Raw genomic sequence first — 21,534 nt, 5'->3', positions numbered from 1 at the left:
TTTCAAAAGCATCAAAAGAACCCCTCACAAAATGCAGGATTGTGAGAAACACTGTCGGCTTTTTGTCAAATACACTACCTTGGACTCTTATTCTCAATTTCACATCAATTTCTCTGATACTTTCAATAGGTAAGCATGTCAAGTGAAAATGTTGTACATGTGTACATGGACATTCAATATGACTTTGTGTAGCCCACTTTTATAGGCAGTAAATTGACAGAAGCACAAGGAGGTGAATATAGGTCTCTCATGAATTTAAATAGCCCATGTCATTGAAAGTGAATCATGGAATTGTACAGCACAGAAAGTGACCATTTTCCCACTTGGGCATGTGATGCCTGTTTTATAAAGTATTTATGATCCTTCATTAGGGTATTAAAATATCTGTCATTGCATACAAACTCAAAAGGTATACACGGGAAAATAAATAAATAAATATTGTTGAATAGCCATTACAGAGAAATGGCTGCAGGTTGACATATATCAGAACATGTATATTGAATATTGCAGTGAATATAGGAAGATTAGGAAGCTAAGAAATAGTACAGGCATGGATCTGCAAATGATGAAACCAACTCAATAGAGTAGGATGACCTGAGTTCAGGAAACTGAAGCAAAAAGGGACTTGGGATTCCTAGCTCGGTATTCTTTTAATGTTAACATGCAGGTTCAGTTGGCAGTTAAGAAGTCAAATGCAATATTAACATTCATTTCATGAGGGCAAGAAATCAAGAGCAGAGATGTACTGTTACGGCTGTGTAAGGCCCTGGTCAGACTTCATCTAGAATATTGTGATCAGCTTTAGGCCCTGTATCTAAGGAAGGATGCATTAACATTGGAGGGGGTCCAGAACAGGTTGACAGGAATAACTCCAGGCATGAAGGGCTTTTCATATGAGGAGCAGTTGGGGATTCTAGGTCTGTACTCGATGGAGTTTAGAAAGATGAGGGAGGATCTCATTGAAACCTACAGAATACTGAGACACCTGGATAGATCGAATGTGGAGAAGATGTTTCCTCTAGTAGGGGAGACTAGGACCAGAGGGCTCAGCCTCAGAGTGAAGTGACAACATTTTAGAACTGAGTCAGGAGGAATTTCTTCAGCCAGAGGGTGATGAATCTGTAGAACCCATTGCCACAGAAGGCTGTGGAGGTCAAGTGTTGTCGGTATTAAAGATAGAAATGACAGGTTCTTGATTGATAAGGGGATCAAGCATTATGGGGAGAAGACCGGAGAATGGGTTAGGAAACATATCAGCCATGATCGAATGATAGAGCAGACTTGATTGGCTGAACAGCCTGATTCCACTCTGGTGTCTTATGGTAGGCAATGCCAAGTCAATTGGTAATATATGATGAAATTACAAAATATGGCGAGATCTGGTGTAGGTGAAAGCTTTGAAGGGATGATGTTGCATGCAATAATGAGATGTTGTGCCACGAGACTTGAGGATAGGTAGGCCCAGTGGAAAGATAGAGTGAGTGTAAGGTAGCAGAGTGAAGATTGTAGAACTTACTATTATAGAACGCAGAAGAACATATACAAAACCTGCATTGCTAACCATGGGCAGCATGGTGGTTCAGTAGTGAGTAGTCCTGCCTCACAGTGCCAGGGAGACAGGCTCGGGGGGATTCCAGCCTTCGGTGTCTGCCTGTATGGAGTTTGTATGGTTTCCATGTGTTCTTCCTGGGTTTCCTCCAGTTTCCTCCCTCAGTCCAAAAATGTGCAGGTTAGTTGGGTTAGCTATCCTAAATTGTCCTGTTGTGTCAAGGGATGTTCAGGCTCGGTAAATTAGTCATAGTAAATGTGGGGTTTGCAGGAATAGAGTAGGATGATCTTTGCAGGGTTGGTGTAGACTACATGAACTTTTACCTCAGGGATGTGAAATGTGAGTCAGGTCCTGTCATGACTTCCAAAAAAAAATCCAACTTATGACTTGTTTGGACCAGAAGATTTGCTTTGCATCCCACAACATTGGAGTTTGTATTGCTGTTGCCAAACCTCAATGGGATACAGGAAAAGTACAGATAGAGTTGGGGAAGTGGATTTGGGGGTTTGGGGGTTTGGGAAGGGGTCTCCATTTCACTTCTTGGAGAGTGCAGCCCAACATTCTAAATCCCACCTTTACCTTCAGCCACACCCCCTTTCCACCTCCATGTACCATTCATTGTCACATACTCAGTAGAGGCCGTGGAATAATTGTAGGAATTATTTTAAATGCAGGCCAATGAAAAATATCAAAAATATCCTATCAAAAATATTTAATCCTTAAATGGCCACTTAAGTTGTACAAACAGATAACCTTGAGGGCAGAAACTATATCAAAGGCATATTATATGATTACAAACTCTTTTAACTATCAGTCATTCCCTTGCACAGTTCTGTTAACAGACCATCTGCTGGGGTCCAGCCAGTCACAGCTTTTGGAACTCAGACAAGCATTCATAAATTCTACAGCTATCAAATCTTAGACTGCAGCCACAAGACCCTGAAATTGTAATTGCCGATTATGTTATATTCCTATTTCAAAGTAGTTGCTTGTCAATCAGTGGGTTGGGGGTGGGGGGGGTGGGGGGGGGGGGGGGGAGGTGGACGCTTGTACTTCTTAATGTTCAACAATAGGAGTTTAACTTTCAAAGTCAAAGTTATTTGGACATTTCCAGCACCATCTTAAATGTTGATCTGCATTTTGAATGCAAGATGCTACTTTTTTGCAATGGAAAAAAAATTCTAATGCATGTTAATGCTTACATTCTGCTGTCATTGTCAAAGTCATTATCAACTTACTTTCTTAGGATAGAATCCTGTGCTGAATAACTGCATTTTTAAAAAACTCAAAAATACAACGAAGCAGCTAACAGTGACATTTGAAGCTGACCAAACATTCAAAACTTACCTGTCAGGATGTTCCTATCTCCTCAGTACGATTTTGCCCATGGTCATGAACTCTCTAAGAAGTGCATTTTTTTCCCAAAACCCACACCAGAACATTAAAATAACAGGTGGAAAGGAATACAATTTTCCTGTTGGAACCTGAATTTGAAAGAAGTACACTTGTATTTTGCAACCAAAGCTTTCCTTATCTATAAAAAGGCCACACTAAAATGGTGTGGGATCAGAAGGTACAGCTGCTTTCCCTGCAGAAAACATGTATTTGCATTTTGAGAACTGATTGCACCTCATTGAAAGACAAAAGTTCAGCCCCAGATGTATTTTTGACCCAACCAATCCGGCCCAGTGATCCTCAAATCCAGTTCACACAGGCAAACAATTTCAATGCCATCATGTTTGCTTATGTGAGAAGCAGATATTTTGTATTTTGCGTTATAGAGATGTTCTGAAATAAAAACAAAAATTGCTGAATTATTTAGCAGGTCATGTGCTATCATCAAAACTGGAGAGATGAGAGATGTAATAGGCTTTAAGTAAGAACAGTGGAAACAAAATGTGTGAAAAAACAAGCAAATAGAAGATTTAAGATAGGGTGGAAGACAAGAGATACATGGGAAAGGGGCAAGGAGATAACAATGAAGCAAGTAAAGATACTGAAAAGGGCCTCAAATATTCAGTCCGAATAAACAGCTCTTCCTGCCCTCTCTCCTTCATCTGCCTCATATCTACTTAAAACATCTCTAGCATTTGCCCAGTTGTGATGACAGGTCTTTGATCTGATATACAACTCTATTTCTCTATCCACAGATGCTACCTGACCTATTGAATTTCCAACACTTGCTGCTTTTAATTCAGAGATCTAGAATCTGTAGTATCTTGCTATTCAAAAATACTTTTGCATGAGTGTTTAAAAAGAAGACAGAAGTGGTCTGGAAATACAATGGGGAATGTAAATAAAGTGATCAGTCAGCCATTCATTTTGTATATTTTAAAATAATAAAATGTATATAAAGCATTATGATGCTACAAGCCAACTTGCCTTCTGTGCTAACTTAGGTATTCCCATAAATCAATTCTCAAAAATTTGTTTTGGTGTAATTTGTGTTTTTATTTGTTTAGTCCCTTACCATGTCTTTGAAATATCTCAGAAGCTTGCCACACAATTGCTTTGAAGTGCAGTCACTGTTATGTTAGGCATACACGACAGCCACTCAACGTAAAACAAGATTCTACAAACAGCAGTGAGTAATATGAGATGAATTACATTTTGTAATGTTTATTGAGGGATATATTCTACTGATCCAGTGAAATGATCTGCTAACCTTAATAAAAGCAATGACTCTGCATAGACATACTCTCAATTATTTAAATCATTGTCATTTCAAGTATTTTTAATTTAAGTTTGTGCACATCATATGTCCCAGATTTTTCTGGTTCATTGTTCCTGGCACAGTTTTGTAGTGTTAAATATGTGGCATTGAAAACAGGGCCTATGTACATTAGAATGCAGGGTAAATTAATTACTATTGAACTAATTGTATTCATTTTGTAGAATTCAAGGAGGCTTTAATAGTTAAGTTGGCTCTTTTATGTGAAAGAACACTGAACAGCATGATTGAAAAGTACCTAATTATGATTTTGCTGTTGCGATTTGCTAAGAAACGACCTAATATAGCCCAATAACACTAGAAAAGAACTTCATTAGTGATTTAGAGTCATAGAGATGGACAGCATGGAAACATCCAAGTCGTCCATGCTGACCAGATATCCCAACCCAATCTAGTCCCACCTGCCAGCACCTGGCCCATATCCCTCAAAACCCTTTCTTTTCATATACCCATCCAAATACCTTTTAAATGTTGCAATTGTGCCAGCCTCCACCACTTCCTCTGGCAGCTCATTCCCTACATGTACCTGCCTCTATGTGAAAAAGTTGCCCCTTAGGTCTCTTTTACCTCTCTACCCTCTCACTCTAATCTATACCCTCTAGTTCTGGACTCCCCAATCCCAGGGAAAATACTTTGTCCATTTATCTTATCCATGCCCCTCAATATTTTTTAAACCTCGATAAGGTCACCCCTCAGCCTCCAATGCTCCAGGGAAAAATATCCAAGCCTAATCAACTCTCCCTATAGCTCAAATCCTCCAACTCTGGCAACATCCTTGTAAATCTTTTCTGAACCCTTTCAAGTTTCACAACATCTTTCCAATAAGAAGGAAACCAGAATTGCATGCAATATTCCAACAGTGGCCTAACCAATGTCCTGTACAGCCGCAACATGAACTCCCAACTCCTGTACTCAATACTCTGACCAATAAAGGAAAGCATACCAAATGCCTTCTTCATTATCCTATCTACCTGCGACTCCACTTTCAAGGAGCTATGAACCTGCACTCCAAGATCTCTTGGTTCAGCAACACTCCCTAGGACCTTACCATTAAGTGTATAAGTTCTGCTAAGATTTGCTTTCCCAAAATGCAGCACCTCACATTTATCTAAATTAAACTCCATCTGCCACTCCTCAGCCCATTGGCCCATCTGGTCCAGATCCTGTTGTAATCTGAGGTAACCTTCTTCGTTGTTCACTACACCTCCAATTTTGGTGTCATCAGCAAATTTACTAACCATACTTCTTATGCTCGTATCCAAATCATTTATATAAATGATGAAATGTAGAGAACCCAGCACTAATCCTTGTGACACTCCACTGGTCACAGGCCTTCAATTTGAAAAACAACCCTCCACCACCACCCTCTGTCTTCTACCTTTGAGCCGGTTCTGTATCCAAATGGTGAGTTTTCCTGTAGTCCATGAGAGCTAACCACGCTCACCAGTCTCCCATGGGGAGCCTTGTTGAACACCTTACTGAAGTCCATATAGATCACATCTACTGCTCTGCCCTCATCAATCCTCTTTGTTACTTCTTCAAAAAGCTCAATCAAGCTTGTGAGACATGATTTCTCATGCACAAAGCCATGTTGACTATCCCTAATCAGTCCTTGCCTTTTCAAATACATGTACATCCTGTCCCTCAGGATTTCCTCCAACAACTTGCCCATCACCGACGACAGGCTAACTAGTCTATAGTCCTTATCACCCTTCTTAAACAGTGGCGCCATGTTAGCCAACCTCCAGTCTTCCGACATCTCATCTGTGACTATCGATGATACAAATATCTCAGCAAGAGGCCCAGCAATCACTACCCTAGCTTCTCACAGAGTTCTAGGGCACACCTGATCAGGTCCTGGGGATTTATCCACTTTCATGCATTTCAAGACATCCAGCACTTCCTCCTCTGTTATATGGACATTTTGCAAGATGTCACCATCTATTTCCCTATATTCTATATCTTCCATGTCCTTTTCCACAGTAAATACTGATGTAAAATACTTGTTTAGTATCTGCTTGCTGATACTAAACAAGACCTTGCTGATCTTTGAGGGGCCCTATTCTCTCCCTAGTTACCCTTTTGTCCTTAATGTATTTGTAAAAACCCTTTGGAGTCTCCTTAACTCTATTTGTCAAAGCTATCTCATGTCCCCTTTTTGCCCTCCTGATTTCTCTCTTAACTATACTCTTACTGCCTTTATACATTTCTAAGGATTCACTTGATCTATCCTGTCTATGCCTGACATTTGCTTCCTTCTTTTTTTTGTAACCAAACCCTTAATTTCTTTAGTCATCCAGCATTCCCTATACCTATCAGCCTTTTCTTTCACCCTGACAGGAATATACTTTCTCTGGACTCTCGTTATCTCATTTCTGAAGGCTTCCCATTTTCCAGCCATCCCTTTACCTGCGAACATCTGTCCTCAATCAGCTTTTGAAAGTTCTTGCATAATTTCTGCAATTTCAAATTCAATTACTTATGTGATGTCTATAGCTGTCAAAGTAATTTGACTGGAGATGTTATTCCACTCTTCTGAAGTAGGTAGGAATTGAAACTGGTCCTCTTAGCTCAGAGCTACAGACACTCCCACTGCACCACAACAGCCTTCATGATACATGATGTGGAGGTGCTGGTGTTGAACTGGAATGGACAAGGTCAGAAGTCACCAAGTTATAGTCCAACAGGCTTATTTGAAATCATAAGCTTTCGAAGTGTTACCCCTTTGTCACATCCAGTTTTCAAAACAGATATAATTTTGGGTACAATTTGTGCCTAAAACAACAATCAATCTCAAGGTAAAAATTCTAACCTATAACATGCAAAACCATTTCTCCAGACTTGCCTGCAATTCATTGTTCTTTTCCTTATTTTTAATCCAGATTTTGCCTTGTCCTTGTGGGTCAATCAGAAGTGGATACCTGGTTGCTTTGGTTACTATGATACCATTCTGGATTGACAAGTCATCACTTGGAAGTCCCTGAAGGTTCCATTCACCAATTGTAGCATTATCAACCAACATACTGATTAGGTTGATGTCCTAGAGGTTAAAATAAATGAAAACCATTAAACATTCTGCAGCTAATATCATTAATGGATTCATTAGCAATAAATGAAAATCTTTAGTTCCAATGCTCCTTTTGTTTCAGCTCTGCTTGAAGGCAATGGTACAATATCATGGAAAAGCAGAAATAAAATATTTATGCAGCAACAGCAACATCTGAGAATTACTAATGGTTGTGTGGATTTTCTTTCTTTTGCTCTAAGTGTGTATGTTTAAGGGCAAATAATACCACTACTAGAAAGAAAGCCAGTCAGATCTTGTGCCACTCAGGTAGTTCAATGCTACTAATGGAAGGGATTCTCAATGCAATAGTCATGAAGTCCTACTCTGCCTGAAGCTGCCAACCAATCAGAAGCCATCAAGGCTCTAGACTGTTCAGCCACCAAGTGTGGGACCAGCAAGAAGGAATATTGCTTGGTGGGGGTCACCGGGCACTGGACATTAGGAGGTCTAGGCAAGGATACAGGGTGGCTTTCAGCAGTCCAATGTGACAGCTGCCCCATCTGTACCCAATTCTTTCCAGTTTAGCATCAGTGAAGGCAGTTAATTGTATCAGAGGCAGGTTGAGACCCTGAGGTGGTGATTAATTGACCATTTAAGGGCCTTAACAGGTGGAAGGTTGGAAAGGTGACCAATGGACCATCAATGGACTTTCTTGTTCAAAATCCGATGGCTAGATAGTGAGAAGGAGCAGAAATCGCTTTCTAAACTAGTTGTTATATTTTTGATTAAATTAAAATGATCTGATGATGGGTCACTGGACCCAAAATGTTTTTGAATGTCTGTTACTTTAGATATTTTTGAATTCTGTGTTTCAGACTTCTTGTGTAGCTGTAACTAACTCCCAATTATCCCAGAGAATATCCCACTTTCCCTGACTTTGGTTAAAGAGTCATAGTAACTTTGAGCAAATATTTTGAGCTATTTCACTTAACTGTTTCTATTCTCGCCTTCAGAATGCAGCAAAATATTTGTTTTGCATTTTAATTATTAAAACAACTATTGAGTAACAGAGTAAACAAATGGTGCCACTAATACAATCCATAGCTATATTGCGGTTTATCTCAATTAATTGCTTATTGCAAGAGGAATTAATAAATAAGTAACCCTGCCAACTATAATAAACATTGACATGAATTTACATTTCCTCAACAACAACATAAACCATCCACAGTGTTTTGCTCTAGTACACCGTTATCCAGCGTAACAAAGTACTAATTGTAGACAATCTCACTTATTTAGATAATAGATAAATATTCCGCCTCCTCTCATCTCCTGCCAGCTGCTGACTCACTTCTGAATCTCCCCGTCCCCCGAAATGCACACTGCTCTCTACAAGCACTTGCCAATCCTTTCTCAGCATTCACTGGACTTCTTGCGACTAGCTATCCAGATTGATCTTTGCATATGGTGGGAAGGAGTGGGAGTTGCAAGAACAAATGCGAATTAATCAAAATGTATGCTGGTAAGGTTAATCCCCATCGTGAGAGATGATTTAAGAGTTCCATTCTTATTTATCAGTTAAACAGCACATAGCTTTTACTTGATTATTACTTTTCAAAGTTGGATAGAAATTGCACTAGATTCAGCACTCCAACATCAGACTTCTTACCAACTCATTGACTTTTGAATATGCTTTTGGAATTCTGACTCAAGTTTACACCGATTACATGTGGAAAAGTGCACCATCTACAATTGCCATGTCACCAAGCCCAGCCAAAGGTTCAAATAGATTGGTCAGTTAGAATTTGCCTTTCAGAAATCCATGCTCACTTTGATCAGCTCATATTTGTCTTCCCTCAGGGACAGGAAGTCCTGCCTCAGTGCCACCAGGGATCCAATGGCTGGTTGCTCGATGGTTCAGCAGTGTCAGATGGCAGCGGTGGCCACTACAGGGACTACAGGCAGATCACAAAGGAAAGCGACAGACTCCAAGATAAATGGGAGAGTTTCAGTGGAGTCAGACCTGCAGTCCCTTTAAGAGGCTAATAGAACTATATTTGAGAGGCTGGGGGGATGGTAAAGGGGGAAAGTAATCTCACAGGGGTCTCCAGTGTGTAACTGGGAGCTGTATCCAATCATCCCCTGTTTTCAACTGACATAAACCCATGCTGCTAATGTTGTTGGATTTTCCACATGATATGGGCTTTCTCCTGCTGCAGGATTAGGATGAAACTCTTAAGTAGCCATTTAAGTACCTCAATATGTCCTAGGACGGGCTAAGCTCATATCCAACATACTCTGTACAACATCATAAAGATAGAGGACAGGCAGATAGGAAGCAAGTAGACTACTTGCAGGATTTACAAACCACCCCAATCTCGCCTTCAAACCCACTAGCCAGGGAGCCTGTGGCTTCAAACAATTCTATCCCTGGTGCAATGTCAAATAAACGTGAGGTAAAATACAAGAAAATATAACAAGAAACTGCATAGCAAAGTCAAACATAAGAAAAATATAAATGGTCAAATACAGACAGGAAAAGATAAAATTGCAAAAGACTATCCTGTAGACTGATTAAAGATAAAAGTCTTAATAAATTTGCTTGTCTTTTTTTCAATTGGCAATCTGCCCTTTCTTTCAGTAATAATTACAATAATAAACCATCCTACAAAGAGAGATACAAATCAAGTTCTAAGGATAATTCTTCAGAGACAATTTACTGACTTCACAGTTTTCCGACACTTTGTGTGGGTAGGGCTCAGGGATGAAACAGCTTAACTCATCAAAGGCAAAACAAAGAGTTTTGCTAAACTTTCACAATATTTCTGTCAGTTTATTAAGGAAAAACACTTGTTGCTCCTGCTTAGGGAATATTTTTAATCATTAAATGATGCACAATTATTATTCTGCTTCTCAAAATAAATCTGGTTTTCTAAGACATTAGATATTAGATGCTTAACATAACGTAAAGTGCAAAAAGTATATTTACTTCTGTTAAATCTCGGGAAATAAAAATCAGTTTGTTTTTATGAGCAACCAATCTGCAAAATAGTTGCACATTAGGTGACAAATTACTAATCAACCCATAGGCTTTTAATAATTCAACTTCAAAATCCGCAGGGAGTCAAGAAGGCAGTTCACCACCAATTTTCTGAAAGATGGGCAATAAATGCTGGCCCAGCCAGTGACGCCCACTTCCTGCGAAAGGATTGAGTTACATCATTGATGTATACATATCTACAAGTTCACTTACATCACTGTATGGAATATTGTTGCTGCTCATTTCCTCTTTCCACATTTGAAGGAGCAGGTTCCTGTATTCTTGGTTAAAAGGCCCAGAATAGGAGAGGAATCCAGTGGCTAGCAATACATCACCCACTAACCGAGTAATCTGATCCTGGAAAAGTTTACTGCTTTCTGTCCACCGAACCTGAGATATTGTTAAAGGAAATAGATCAAATAGATGCACCAAACTGTTTTACAACTTTATTTGAACTTTTACCTCCCAAGCAGGTCTTCTTTTGAATTCTGGTTATCCCTAATACCATTAATGACAAATGTACCCACATTTCAATATTTCACAAAAGTCGGAGATATTGGAGAAGATTTTAATTAACAAGTTTTGGATGGGTTTCATTTGTTTTGGTCAGTTTGTAGGAGTATGAGGCCATGTAAATACAATCACTGTGCCTCATTGATATGCTGCAGGAGATGTCAATATCAGGGGGAGGTTCAGGAGATTGAATAATGCTCTGAACTACAGGAGCAAAGCTCAACTACTTACAAAACCATCCAAATGTTTCGATTATCTTGCAACTACTGACCTCAGCGAAGAACATTTTTTAAAATTGTGATAATAGTTTGGTTTCGCTATCTGTGGCTTTTTGATTCAAGATTGCCAGCGAGAAATTGAAATCATTTGAGCCCATTTTTCAGGACTTTCAAGTGCTTCGAGCTCCGAGATGGCAGCTGCGATATGATCTGGGTGAATTACATTGGACACCATAATGGTCTTTGTGTGCGGGCAGTGAGTAGCCATCAAAGGTTCTCAGAGCATGCAGCAGACACTTACTGCTGTCAGTTACTGGTTATTTTTTTCTTGGGTGTTGTTTCAGTTCAGTAAATAACAATGTAAAATGGCAAGCACTTGAAGTTGCAGAAGTCTACAGGGAATGGTGAAGCAGGTTTTGAGGGAGATTCTACACACTTCAAAGCTTCTGCACAACTATTTAGATGTGCTAGTAAAGATTCCCTTTCGAACACAGAGTGACTCAGAAAATAAACAGAGCGTGTACAATCAGTAGAAGTCACTGGAAAAAGGAGGAGGAGGAGGCAGAGGGTCCAAACAGCATGAAAATCGACGTTTTGGGCAAAAGCCCTTCATTACCCTTTCTGATGAAATGCTTTTGTCCGAAACGTCTATTTTCCAGTTCCTCAGCTGTTTCCTGACCTGCTGTGTTTTTCCAGCACCACACTCTCGACTCTCATCTCCAGCATCTGCAGTCCTCATTTTTGCATGGAGGGTCCAAACAGCTGAGCCACCCTCTCTCTCGCAGCCCCTTTACAGCCTCTCTCTTTCTCTTACACCAGCCTTGCATCAGGCCCAATAGTGGATGCCAATAAAGTGATTCACTACTGCTCAGCAAAAAGGAAACTGCTCTATACAGCCCTGGTCCTCAGGAACTCTCCCCTTCCAGGCATCTTCACATTCCAAGCCTCAGCAAAAGGTGCCTGACCCTATCTTAGTCCCCAAACCAGGACGGCAGCATTCTCTCCCAAGCAGCTCCCTCACTGCCAGGTCATACTTAACATGCTTGCAACTCCTCCAAACATATGTCAGTTGCTGATGAATGAGTGAACCTATCAGCAGCAATAATGGGATGGAATCATTCTGTGATTGGAGGCGCAGCTCCTCACTGCTTCCTGTTATTCTGTTTACAAGGTAACCTTTCCATCATTAGTCACCCTGTGAGCAAACTTATCTGGTTCATATGGGGTCTACGAGGGAAAATAGGCCCATATGTTTTGAGTGCTGACATTTACTGCTGGATGCGATCCCTATGACCGAGCAGCACTTGATCAGCAATTCTGAGTGTGCCAATAGTTACACCAAATTGAGATAATCAGTTGAACTTGTAATGTGGCTCACTTACGCTCGCTAGAAGTAGCAGAAATTTATACACAGGGTGCTATCTCTGGAAACAAAAGGAGTATGTTTAAGCTTAACTCCCTTTTTTAATTACCCAGAGGCAAAGGAAGTCTATAGTCAACATTGCTTTCTTCATGGCAATGCCTCATCCAAGTACAGTCATCTTGTTGACCAATCTCCTCCTCCTCTTGTTGTGATCACTTGAAACTTGGCATTCTTGCATTTTTCCTGATGAACGCAAGTCAAAGAGCTTTGTCCACATGTCTCACTTTTAAACAATATTCAATTATGTACTAAAACATGGCTGTTTCTGCTCCTACACACATCTATACCTCTTACAATTTTGTAACCATTTTTATTTCTATATCCAAACTGTGTCTATATCAATTTCTATATTTCTATATCCATACTTGGATGAGGCAATGCCACGAAGAAAGCAATGTTGACTATAGACTTCCTTTGCCTGTGGGTAATTTAAAAAGGGAGTTAAGCTTAAACATACTCCTTTTGTGAGTTACTCTCTGTTGAATTATTAATTATTTTTATAATTGAGAGTTGTTGTATTAGGTCATAGAGTCAAAGAGATGTACAGCATGGAACTAAACCCTTCGTTCCAACTTATCTATGCCAACCAGGCATCCCACCCCAATCTAGTCCCACCTGCCAGAACCTGGCCCATATCCCTCAAAAACATTCCTATGCATATACCCATCCAGATTCCTTTTAAATGTTGCAATTGTACTAGCCTCCACCACTTCCTCTGGCAGCTCATTCCATACACATACTTACATCTGTGTGAAAAGGTTGCCCCTTTACTCTCTTTTACAACTTTCCCCTCTCACCCTAAACCTATATCCTCTAGGTCTGGACTCTCCCATCCCAGGGAAAAGACATTGTCTATTTATCCTATCCATACCCCTCATTTTAGAAACATCTATAAGGTCACCTCTCAGCCTCCAACACTCCAGGGAAAACAGCCCTAGCCTATTCAACCTCTCCCCATAGCTCAAATCCTCCAACCCTGGCAACATCCTTGTAAATCTTTTCTGAACCCTTTCAAGTTTCACAACATCTTTCCAATAGGAAGGAGACCAGAATTGCACACAATATTCCAACGTTGGCCTAACCAATGTCCTGTACAGCTGTTACATGACCTCCCAACTCCTGTACTCAATACTCTGACCAATAAAGAAAGGCATACCAAGCGCCTTCTTCACTATCCTATCTACCTGCGACTCTACTTTCAAGGAGCTATGAACCTGCACTCCAAGGTCTCTTTGTTCAGCAACACTCCCTAGGAATTTACCATTAAATGTATAAATCTTGCCCTGATTTGCCTTTCCGAAATGCAGCGCCTTGCGTTTATCTAAACTAAACTCCATTTACCATTGGCCATCTGGTCAAGATTCCATTGTAATCTGAGGTAACCTTCTTTGCTGTCCACTATACCTCCAATTTTGGTGTCATCTGCAAACTTACTAACTATATCTCTTATTAGATTAGATTACTTACAGTGTGGAAACAGGCCCTTTGGCCCAACAAATCCACACCGCCCCGCCGAAGCGCAACCCACCCATACCCCTACATTTACCCCTTACCTAACACTACGGACAATTTAGCATGGCCAATTCACCTGACCTGCACATCTTTGGACTGTGGGAGGAAACCGGAGCACCCGGAGGAAACCCACGCAGACAAGGGGAGAACGTGCAAACTCCACACAGTCAGTCGCCTGAGTCGGGAATTGAACCCGGGTCTCTGGCGCCGTGAGGCAGCAGTGCTAACCACTGTGCCACTGTGCCGCCCATATCCAAATGCTCACATCCAAATCATTTATATAAATGATGAAAAGTTGTGGACCCAGCAATGATCCTTGTGGCACTCCACTGGCCACAGGCCTCCAGTCTGAAAAACAATCCTCCACAACCACCCTCTGTCTTCTACCTTTGAGCCAGATTTGCATCCAAATGGTTATTTCTCCCCATATTCCATGAGATCTAACCTTGCTAACCAGTCTCCCATGGGGAATCTTGTCGAACACCTTACTAAAGTCTATTTAGATCACGTCTACCGCTCTGCCCTCATCAATCCTCTTTGTTACTTCTTCAAAAAACTCATTCAAGTTTGTGAGAAATGATTTCCCACGCACAAAGCCATGTTGACTATCCCTATTCTACATAGAATTGATTAATTAGTTGCTTCATAGTACTGAAATTAAATATTGCTTAAAGGAGAAAAGTCAAAGCTTTTTGCCTTGCACCCATCAGGACTAGGACAAAAGAAGCAAGCTTGAAAAAGTCTCATCAATTTATACAGCATGGGAAATATGGTGCAATCATTTCAGGCATTGCTGCAACAGAGCTGGAGCTATGTCGATTTTAATTCTCAGAGCAGGCAGATAGACTCTGTTTATTCTGCATGTTGTTATTGGAACACAGAAGAACTTTAAAATGTCCACGATCCTTTTTTACAAAGGAAAAATTGCAATAAATGCACATATTCCCTTTGTCTACTGAAACTGGGTCCTGTGTACTAAAATGTATTGCATCTGACTCACGCAAATCATCACACCACATGACTGACGATTACACTTCAACAGGTTTCTGGTGTAACTTAAACCACAATCCAGGTTATGTAATAAAACATAGATGTGCATTATATCCAATAGCTGAATCACATCTTGTGACGGGCATACTGTTCAGAGGTTTGCATGTAAGGGCTATTCAAACATGACTGGCAAACTGCCCATTGCCAAGGTCAATGAGATGTTTTGTATGATGTTATTAGACTATAGAATATAGGACAAATGTGAGGACTGCAGAGCACAGCAGGTCAGGCAGCATCCAAGGAGCAGGAAAATCAACATTTCAGGCAAAAGTCCTCCATCAGGAATAGAGGCAGGAAGCCTCCAGTGTGGAGAGATAAATATAGGATATAGGAGCAGAATTAAGCCATTTGGCCTTTTGAGTCTACTCTACCATTCAATCATGGTTGATATGTTCCTCAACCTCATTCTCCCTGTAACCCTTGATCCCCTTACCAATCAGGAATCTATCTAACTCTACCTTAAATACACTCAATGACTTGGCATCTGCAGCCTTCACAGCCTTCTATGTCAATGAGTTCCACAGATTAGCTACCCTGTGGCTGAAGAAATTCCTCATCATCTCTGTTGTCCCTTAATTCCGAGGATGTGCCTTCAGGTCTTAGTCTTTCTTACAAGTGAATCTATCTTCACCATGTCCACTCTACCCAGGCCTCTCAGTATGCTGTATGTTTCAATGAGATCCCCCCTCATGCTTCCAAATTATATTAAGTGCAGATCCAGAGTCATTAACCACTTCCCATGTGACAAGGCTTTTTATCTCCAGGATCATTCTTGTAAACCTCCTCTGAGCCCCCTTCAAGACCAGCACATCCTTCCTTAGATACAGGGTCCAAAACTGCTCACAATATTCCAGATATGGTCTGATCAGAGTCATATGGCTGATATATCTTTTGTAACACTGGCACTGAAGCTGGGTATACCACATTATTAATTTGTATGGTAGGCAAAACTGTATTGTGGTTTACGGCAACATCCTGTTGGTGGAGAAACCACTCAGGTGTTTACTGCAAAGTTGCAGTGCGAGACAGCTGGTTCACCTATTCATATTTTTGAAATACCTTCCTCTTCTAGCATTAACTGAGATAGACAGGAAACAGTTCTCGGCCAAAGGTAACATCCATGATATATTGTGATTCATGATTTGATCAGGGTCGCCATTGTCATCAGGATAGCTTTGGTACTTCCTATCCTTGCACCAAACATACAGAATGTGTAAATAGGGACCTTTTCACAAATTTACCAATAAGATTGGTTCATGAAACAGTCGGAGTCCAAAGTGTATATTGACCAGTGAATGTAAGCTTTTTGTGGATAGCGTGAGAGAATCCATTGACAGATTTCTCAATTTATCTATTGAGGAAATGGAGCTCATTTGATTGTTCCATTTCAAAGATAAACTTGAGAGCAGGATGGAATTTATTAAGCTATATAAAAAATTCTTTGTTGCAGCCACAGATTCAAATATCACAATTGTGTCGTTTTTATAATAAACATATACAAGGATTAGGAGGTTAGTGGGCATTCCATCAAAAACACACTTCTCTTGGTAATTCTAGCAAGAGCTGAGCCTAAAGGGGATCCCAGGGCAACACCATCTATTTGGATGCATGTGCTTGAAACTGTAATCAATCACTTGGATTACTAACTTCATGAGTTTGATGTACACAGATTCAGACACTTGTGGCACACATGCACATTGCTGTGACACAGTGACATAATGCAACTGTGAATGGTTCCTTTCAGTGTTACTTTGGTAAGTGATCTAGCAATGGCAAAAGCGTACATGGGCACATTTCTGTGCTTAATATGTAAGGCTTGCATGATCTTTGAAAAAGTGTGGGAATCCTTCGTGATGTAGGAGGAAAACTCATTTAAAGCCTGGTTACAAAAGCTCATTTAATCATTTGACCAATTCATGGTGGATCAGTAGTTAGCGCTGCTGCCTCAAAGCACCAGGGACTTGAGTTCAATTCCAGCCTCAGGCGACTGTCTGTGTGGAGTTTACACATTCTCACCGTGTCTGTGTGGGTTTCCTCTTGTAATCCAAAGATGTGCAGGTTAGGTGAATTTGACATGCTAAATTGCCCATAGTGTAGGTTAAGGGTAAATGTAGAGTGATAGGGTAGAGGAATGGGTCTGGTTAGGTTACTCTTCAGAGGGTCGGTGTGGACTCGTTGGGCCAAATGGCCTGTTTTCACACTGTAGGGATTCTAAGTTACACAAAGCTATAGATAAAATAAGGCATAAAGGGGAGTGCATTTTGTGTATCTTGGAGTTGTCCACTTATGTGTAGACATGCTGTGAGGATAAGCCTATCATTTATATCACAGGTAGGTTACTACTCTTCCACAACTCCAGCAAGCCCCTCTGCAACTTGACTTTGAGTGTGGCTATATGGTCATGTGTAATGGCAAGTCCTTTAGTTATAAATTTGGAACTACCATTGAGCACAGTATGCCTATTTTGATGCAGTTGTTTTCATTGAGTATGACTTCTCCAGTCCTGTCACTGGGTTTATATAAACGCATAACACAATTTGCCTTGAAATTCTGCAATATTACATGCTATTTGTGTCACAGGTGAAAATCTGTCAAGTCAGTGGGTGTTCCACAATATACATGTGCCAGATCTGCAGGGTGTATTTTCAAGGCCTCAGGATGTTTATTGATTGCTCATTCTGATTAAATAACTGGTAATGTGGGAGTCTGAACTTCTTTCTTGAGTCTTAGTCCCAATGATTGCAGAATAGTTTAAGAATTAATTATATGCAGATTCAATAAAAGGTGTTCATTGAATATTAGGATTCAGTTTATCACAAATTTAATTTTACCTTTTCACCACCTAGGCCTTCAATGAGGGTTGTGGCATTGTTCATTTTCTTTCTACAGGCCTCTGCATCATCAAGTAGTGCTTGTTTTTCTGACATTGCAGCATCATACATTGCCTGCACTTCATCTAGTTCCCGCTGCTTATCATCCAGCTGGACTTGGGCATTGTGTAGTTCAGTTTTGGCAACAACTAATCGGGCCTCTTGCAGAGTAAGGTTAGCCTTTATGCAAAAAGACACATCAAAGTAAATAAAAGCACGCAACATTGAAAAACAAGGTCTTAGTTGGGGTACTTGAATTTCCCCTATCATGTAAAAATCCATTAACTGCTAGTTTAGAACACATGAAATGCAAATCAAATCATAAGTCATACATTAAAAAAGTCTCATTTACAATAATATAATCATATCTTTGAACTTGAGTTTTGATGAAAAACCTTCAATTTGCATATAAGCACAAATATTAAGCTCAACAGTTATGTTTCGAACATATGAAACTAAAAATAAATAAATATTGTTCTGAGTTACTGTAAACACATCAGGTTAAGGTCCAACAGGTTTATTTGGAAGCACTAGCTTTCAGAGCACATTTCCTTCATCACCTGGTAAAGGACCAGTGCTCCGAAAGCTAGTGCTTCCAAATAAACCTGTTGGATTATAACCTGGTGTTATGTAATTTTTACCTTTGTATGCCCCAATCCAATGTCGGCACCTCCAAGTCATGTAAACACATCTGAAGACATGCTCATATATAGACCAAAGTTCCTCTTTTCATAGAGGACACTTAACAAATGGTCCCCCCGAGACATGTTTATAACAAACTTGTCTGGCGTGTACCAAGGAAAGATTAGGTTAGATTAGATGCCCTACAGTGCGGAAACAGCCCCTTCAGCCCAACAAGTCCACACCAACCATCAGAAGAGTAACCCACCCAGATCCATTCTCTAACTAATGCACCTAACACTATGGGAAATTTAGCATGGCCAATTCACCTGCACATCTTTGGATTGTGGAAGGAAACCAGAGCACCTGGAGGAAACCCACGCAAACATGGGGAGAATGTGCAAACTCCACACAGACAGTTGCTTGAGGCAGGAATCAAACTAGGTCCCTGGCGCTGCGAGGCAGCAGTGCTAATCACTGAGCCACCATGCCACCATCAATCCTAAACTATGACTCCCAAATTTCTTCACCGTAATCTTTATGCAAAAAGCAGGTTGCAACTTATGATACAAAGTTATAGAGACAGAAACATAATCTCTCATATGAATGGCAATATAGAGTCATAGAGTCATAGAGATGTACAGCACAGAAACAGATCCCTTGGTTCAACTTGTCCATGCCGACCAGATATCCCAACCCAATCTAGACCCACCTCTCAGCAACTGGCCCATATCCCTCCAAACTCTTCCTATTCATATACCCATCCAGATGCCTCTTAAATGTTGCAACTGTAATAGCCTCCACCACTTCCTCTGGCAGCTCATTCCATACACATAACACCCTCTGCATGAAAATGTTGCCCCTTAGGTCTCTTTTATATCTTTCCTCTCTCAACCTAAACCTATGCCCTCTAGTTCTGGACTCCCCCACCCTAGGGAAAAGACTTTGTCTATTTATCCTATCCATGCCCCTCATGATTTTGTAAACCTCTATAAGGTCACCCCTCAGCCTCTGACGCTCCAGGGAAAACAGCCCTAGCCTATATAAAATCAATAATCCAAAAGCTTTATGGCCAGTAAATTGCCAATCAAAGAATTCCTCTTAGATCTGACATTTAGCCCCAAATCAGGACCAGAAACAGGAGAAATCTCAGCTCCACAAATCCACTTTAGGAGAATGTGCCCAACAGCTTAATTTTGGTTCCATGGGTAAATTGTTCATAAGGAATTGGACCAGCTGCCACTTCAAAGGGTGAAGAGGCAGCCACAATGGCCGTAGGGTGCAGAGATAAGCTGTCTGAAAGGCAAGTCTTGAAGCCCAGGCACTTTGCCACAACTGTGAAACAAAATAAGTATTTGTATTCCTTCGTGGTTAAAGTATGCTCATATCTACTTTTAATCATCTCAAAGGGTACATAGCCTACCTTTCCCAAAACTGTCCCTGGACCTATCTAAAGGATAATTTACCATTCCCAAGAACAGTCTGAAGATGTTCAAGTTAGGTGGATTGGCCACACTAAATTGACCATAGCATCCAGCGATGTGTAGGCTAGGTGGAATAGCCATAGGAAATGCAGGATGATAGGGTTGGGGGTGGGGGGAAGGAGGTGAGCCTAGGTGTAATGGTCTTCAGAGGGTCAGTGTGGACTCACTGGGTGAAATGGCTTCCTTCCACATTGTGGGGATGCTATGATCGTATGATAACCCTAGCAAGTTTAGACATTTTGTTGAAATGTTTAAACTTATAAGTCAATTTTTTTAACATCCCACTGATGAAATTGAACCTGTTTCAGTAAACACATTTTTACACGTATATGTCTTTTTCCAGCAACCATAGAAATGCCTGATTTGGGCATCATTTTGACTAAGATGGAAAGCCTCTCCAGCAAAACATCAGACCCAATGTTATAATATAGAACCACATGTTATTTAGTGTTGTGTATTTATACTTTACCTTCAGAGGAAGCACTTCTTTATTAATTTCAAAAAAGCTTGCCATGGCCTTAGTCCACGCGCACAGACCTGCAACATTGCCACACACCTTCTTGGCAGTTTCAAGATTATAATCATCCATATCTAGGTAAGGTTGCAGCAAATCTATAACCTCTCCAGTGATAGAATCCTGCAGATTAAGCAAAGTCTGTTAAATCCTTTAAGCAATGTGAATGGATTGGTTAGGCAATGGAAATTCTAATTCCACCAGAAAAAATATTTCTGGCAATTATATATAACCACAGTGTAATAGATGAGAGTTTAATAATGTAGAACATCACTCTAACTGACTCTTCACATTGTTAAGCTGGATCTGAAAACAATACGACCATTAAATATTGAAAGGACATGCAGTTGTTATACATGAATGAAAGCAAATTTTTTGTGATTAACTTTGTTTGTCCATTTAATATAAACTATAAAGACCATACACTCATAAAGGTGTCATTCCAGTTTCACATCCATTGAATTAATTGCTGTAAATCCATGAGCTGTGTCAGAGCAATCTTGAATCAGAGCAGGGAAAGTAACCTGACAGAGCCCTGCTTATTTTGCCTGACTAGAATTCAGATTTCCCTGCTAGGAGGATGAATAATTCTGCATATGCATGGTTAAAATCTAAAGGCCTGAAGGTCCAATAGCAATAAGTGCCAGGTTGCACCCAGACTTGACTAGTGGACCACATTCTCTTTAGCAACTATACAACAGGAGGATATCTGGGATCATTGTCACAACCTAAAGGTTAAAGGTTACCTGCTGAGGAGGTGCCAGCTCACTTAGGAATGTAGAAACAGTAGCAGGCCATTCTGCTCTTGAGCCTGTAATACCATTCAATGAGGTCATGGCTGATCTGTGGTCAAACTCCATATATCTACCTTGAACCATCATGTATTAATACCATTGCTTAACAAAAATTTATCCAACTCAGAATTAAATATAACAACTGATCCAGCATCCACTTCTGTTTATGAAAGAATTCCAAACATCTACCACCCTTTATGTATAAAAA

At 40.4% G+C, this 21,534-nt stretch overlaps 1 protein-coding gene across 1 annotated transcript in view; it reads right to left on the bottom strand.

Annotated features, from left to right (window-relative positions):
- Nucleotides 1–21,534, bottom strand: part of dnah5l (dynein, axonemal, heavy chain 5 like) — a 367,508-nt gene that overhangs the window by 99,550 nt on the left and 246,424 nt on the right. Inside the window, exons 60-63 of the mRNA XM_072575753.1 lie at nucleotides 20,488–20,655; nucleotides 17,875–18,093; nucleotides 10,541–10,717; nucleotides 7,126–7,320 (exon numbers count right to left, since the gene is read on the bottom strand). Of these exons, the coding sequence (XP_072431854.1) occupies nucleotides 7,126–7,320; nucleotides 10,541–10,717; nucleotides 17,875–18,093; nucleotides 20,488–20,655 (759 nt within the window). The remainder of the gene's footprint in view (nucleotides 1–7,125; nucleotides 7,321–10,540; nucleotides 10,718–17,874; nucleotides 18,094–20,487; nucleotides 20,656–21,534) is intronic.

Source organism: Chiloscyllium punctatum, chromosome 8 (assembly GCF_047496795.1).
Source record: "Chiloscyllium punctatum isolate Juve2018m chromosome 8, sChiPun1.3, whole genome shotgun sequence".
In the NCBI taxonomy this organism is placed as follows: domain Eukaryota; kingdom Metazoa; phylum Chordata; class Chondrichthyes; order Orectolobiformes; family Hemiscylliidae; genus Chiloscyllium; species Chiloscyllium punctatum.
Note: the sequence above shows the minus strand (reverse complement) of the source record. Positions and strands in the feature narration are given on the sequence as shown.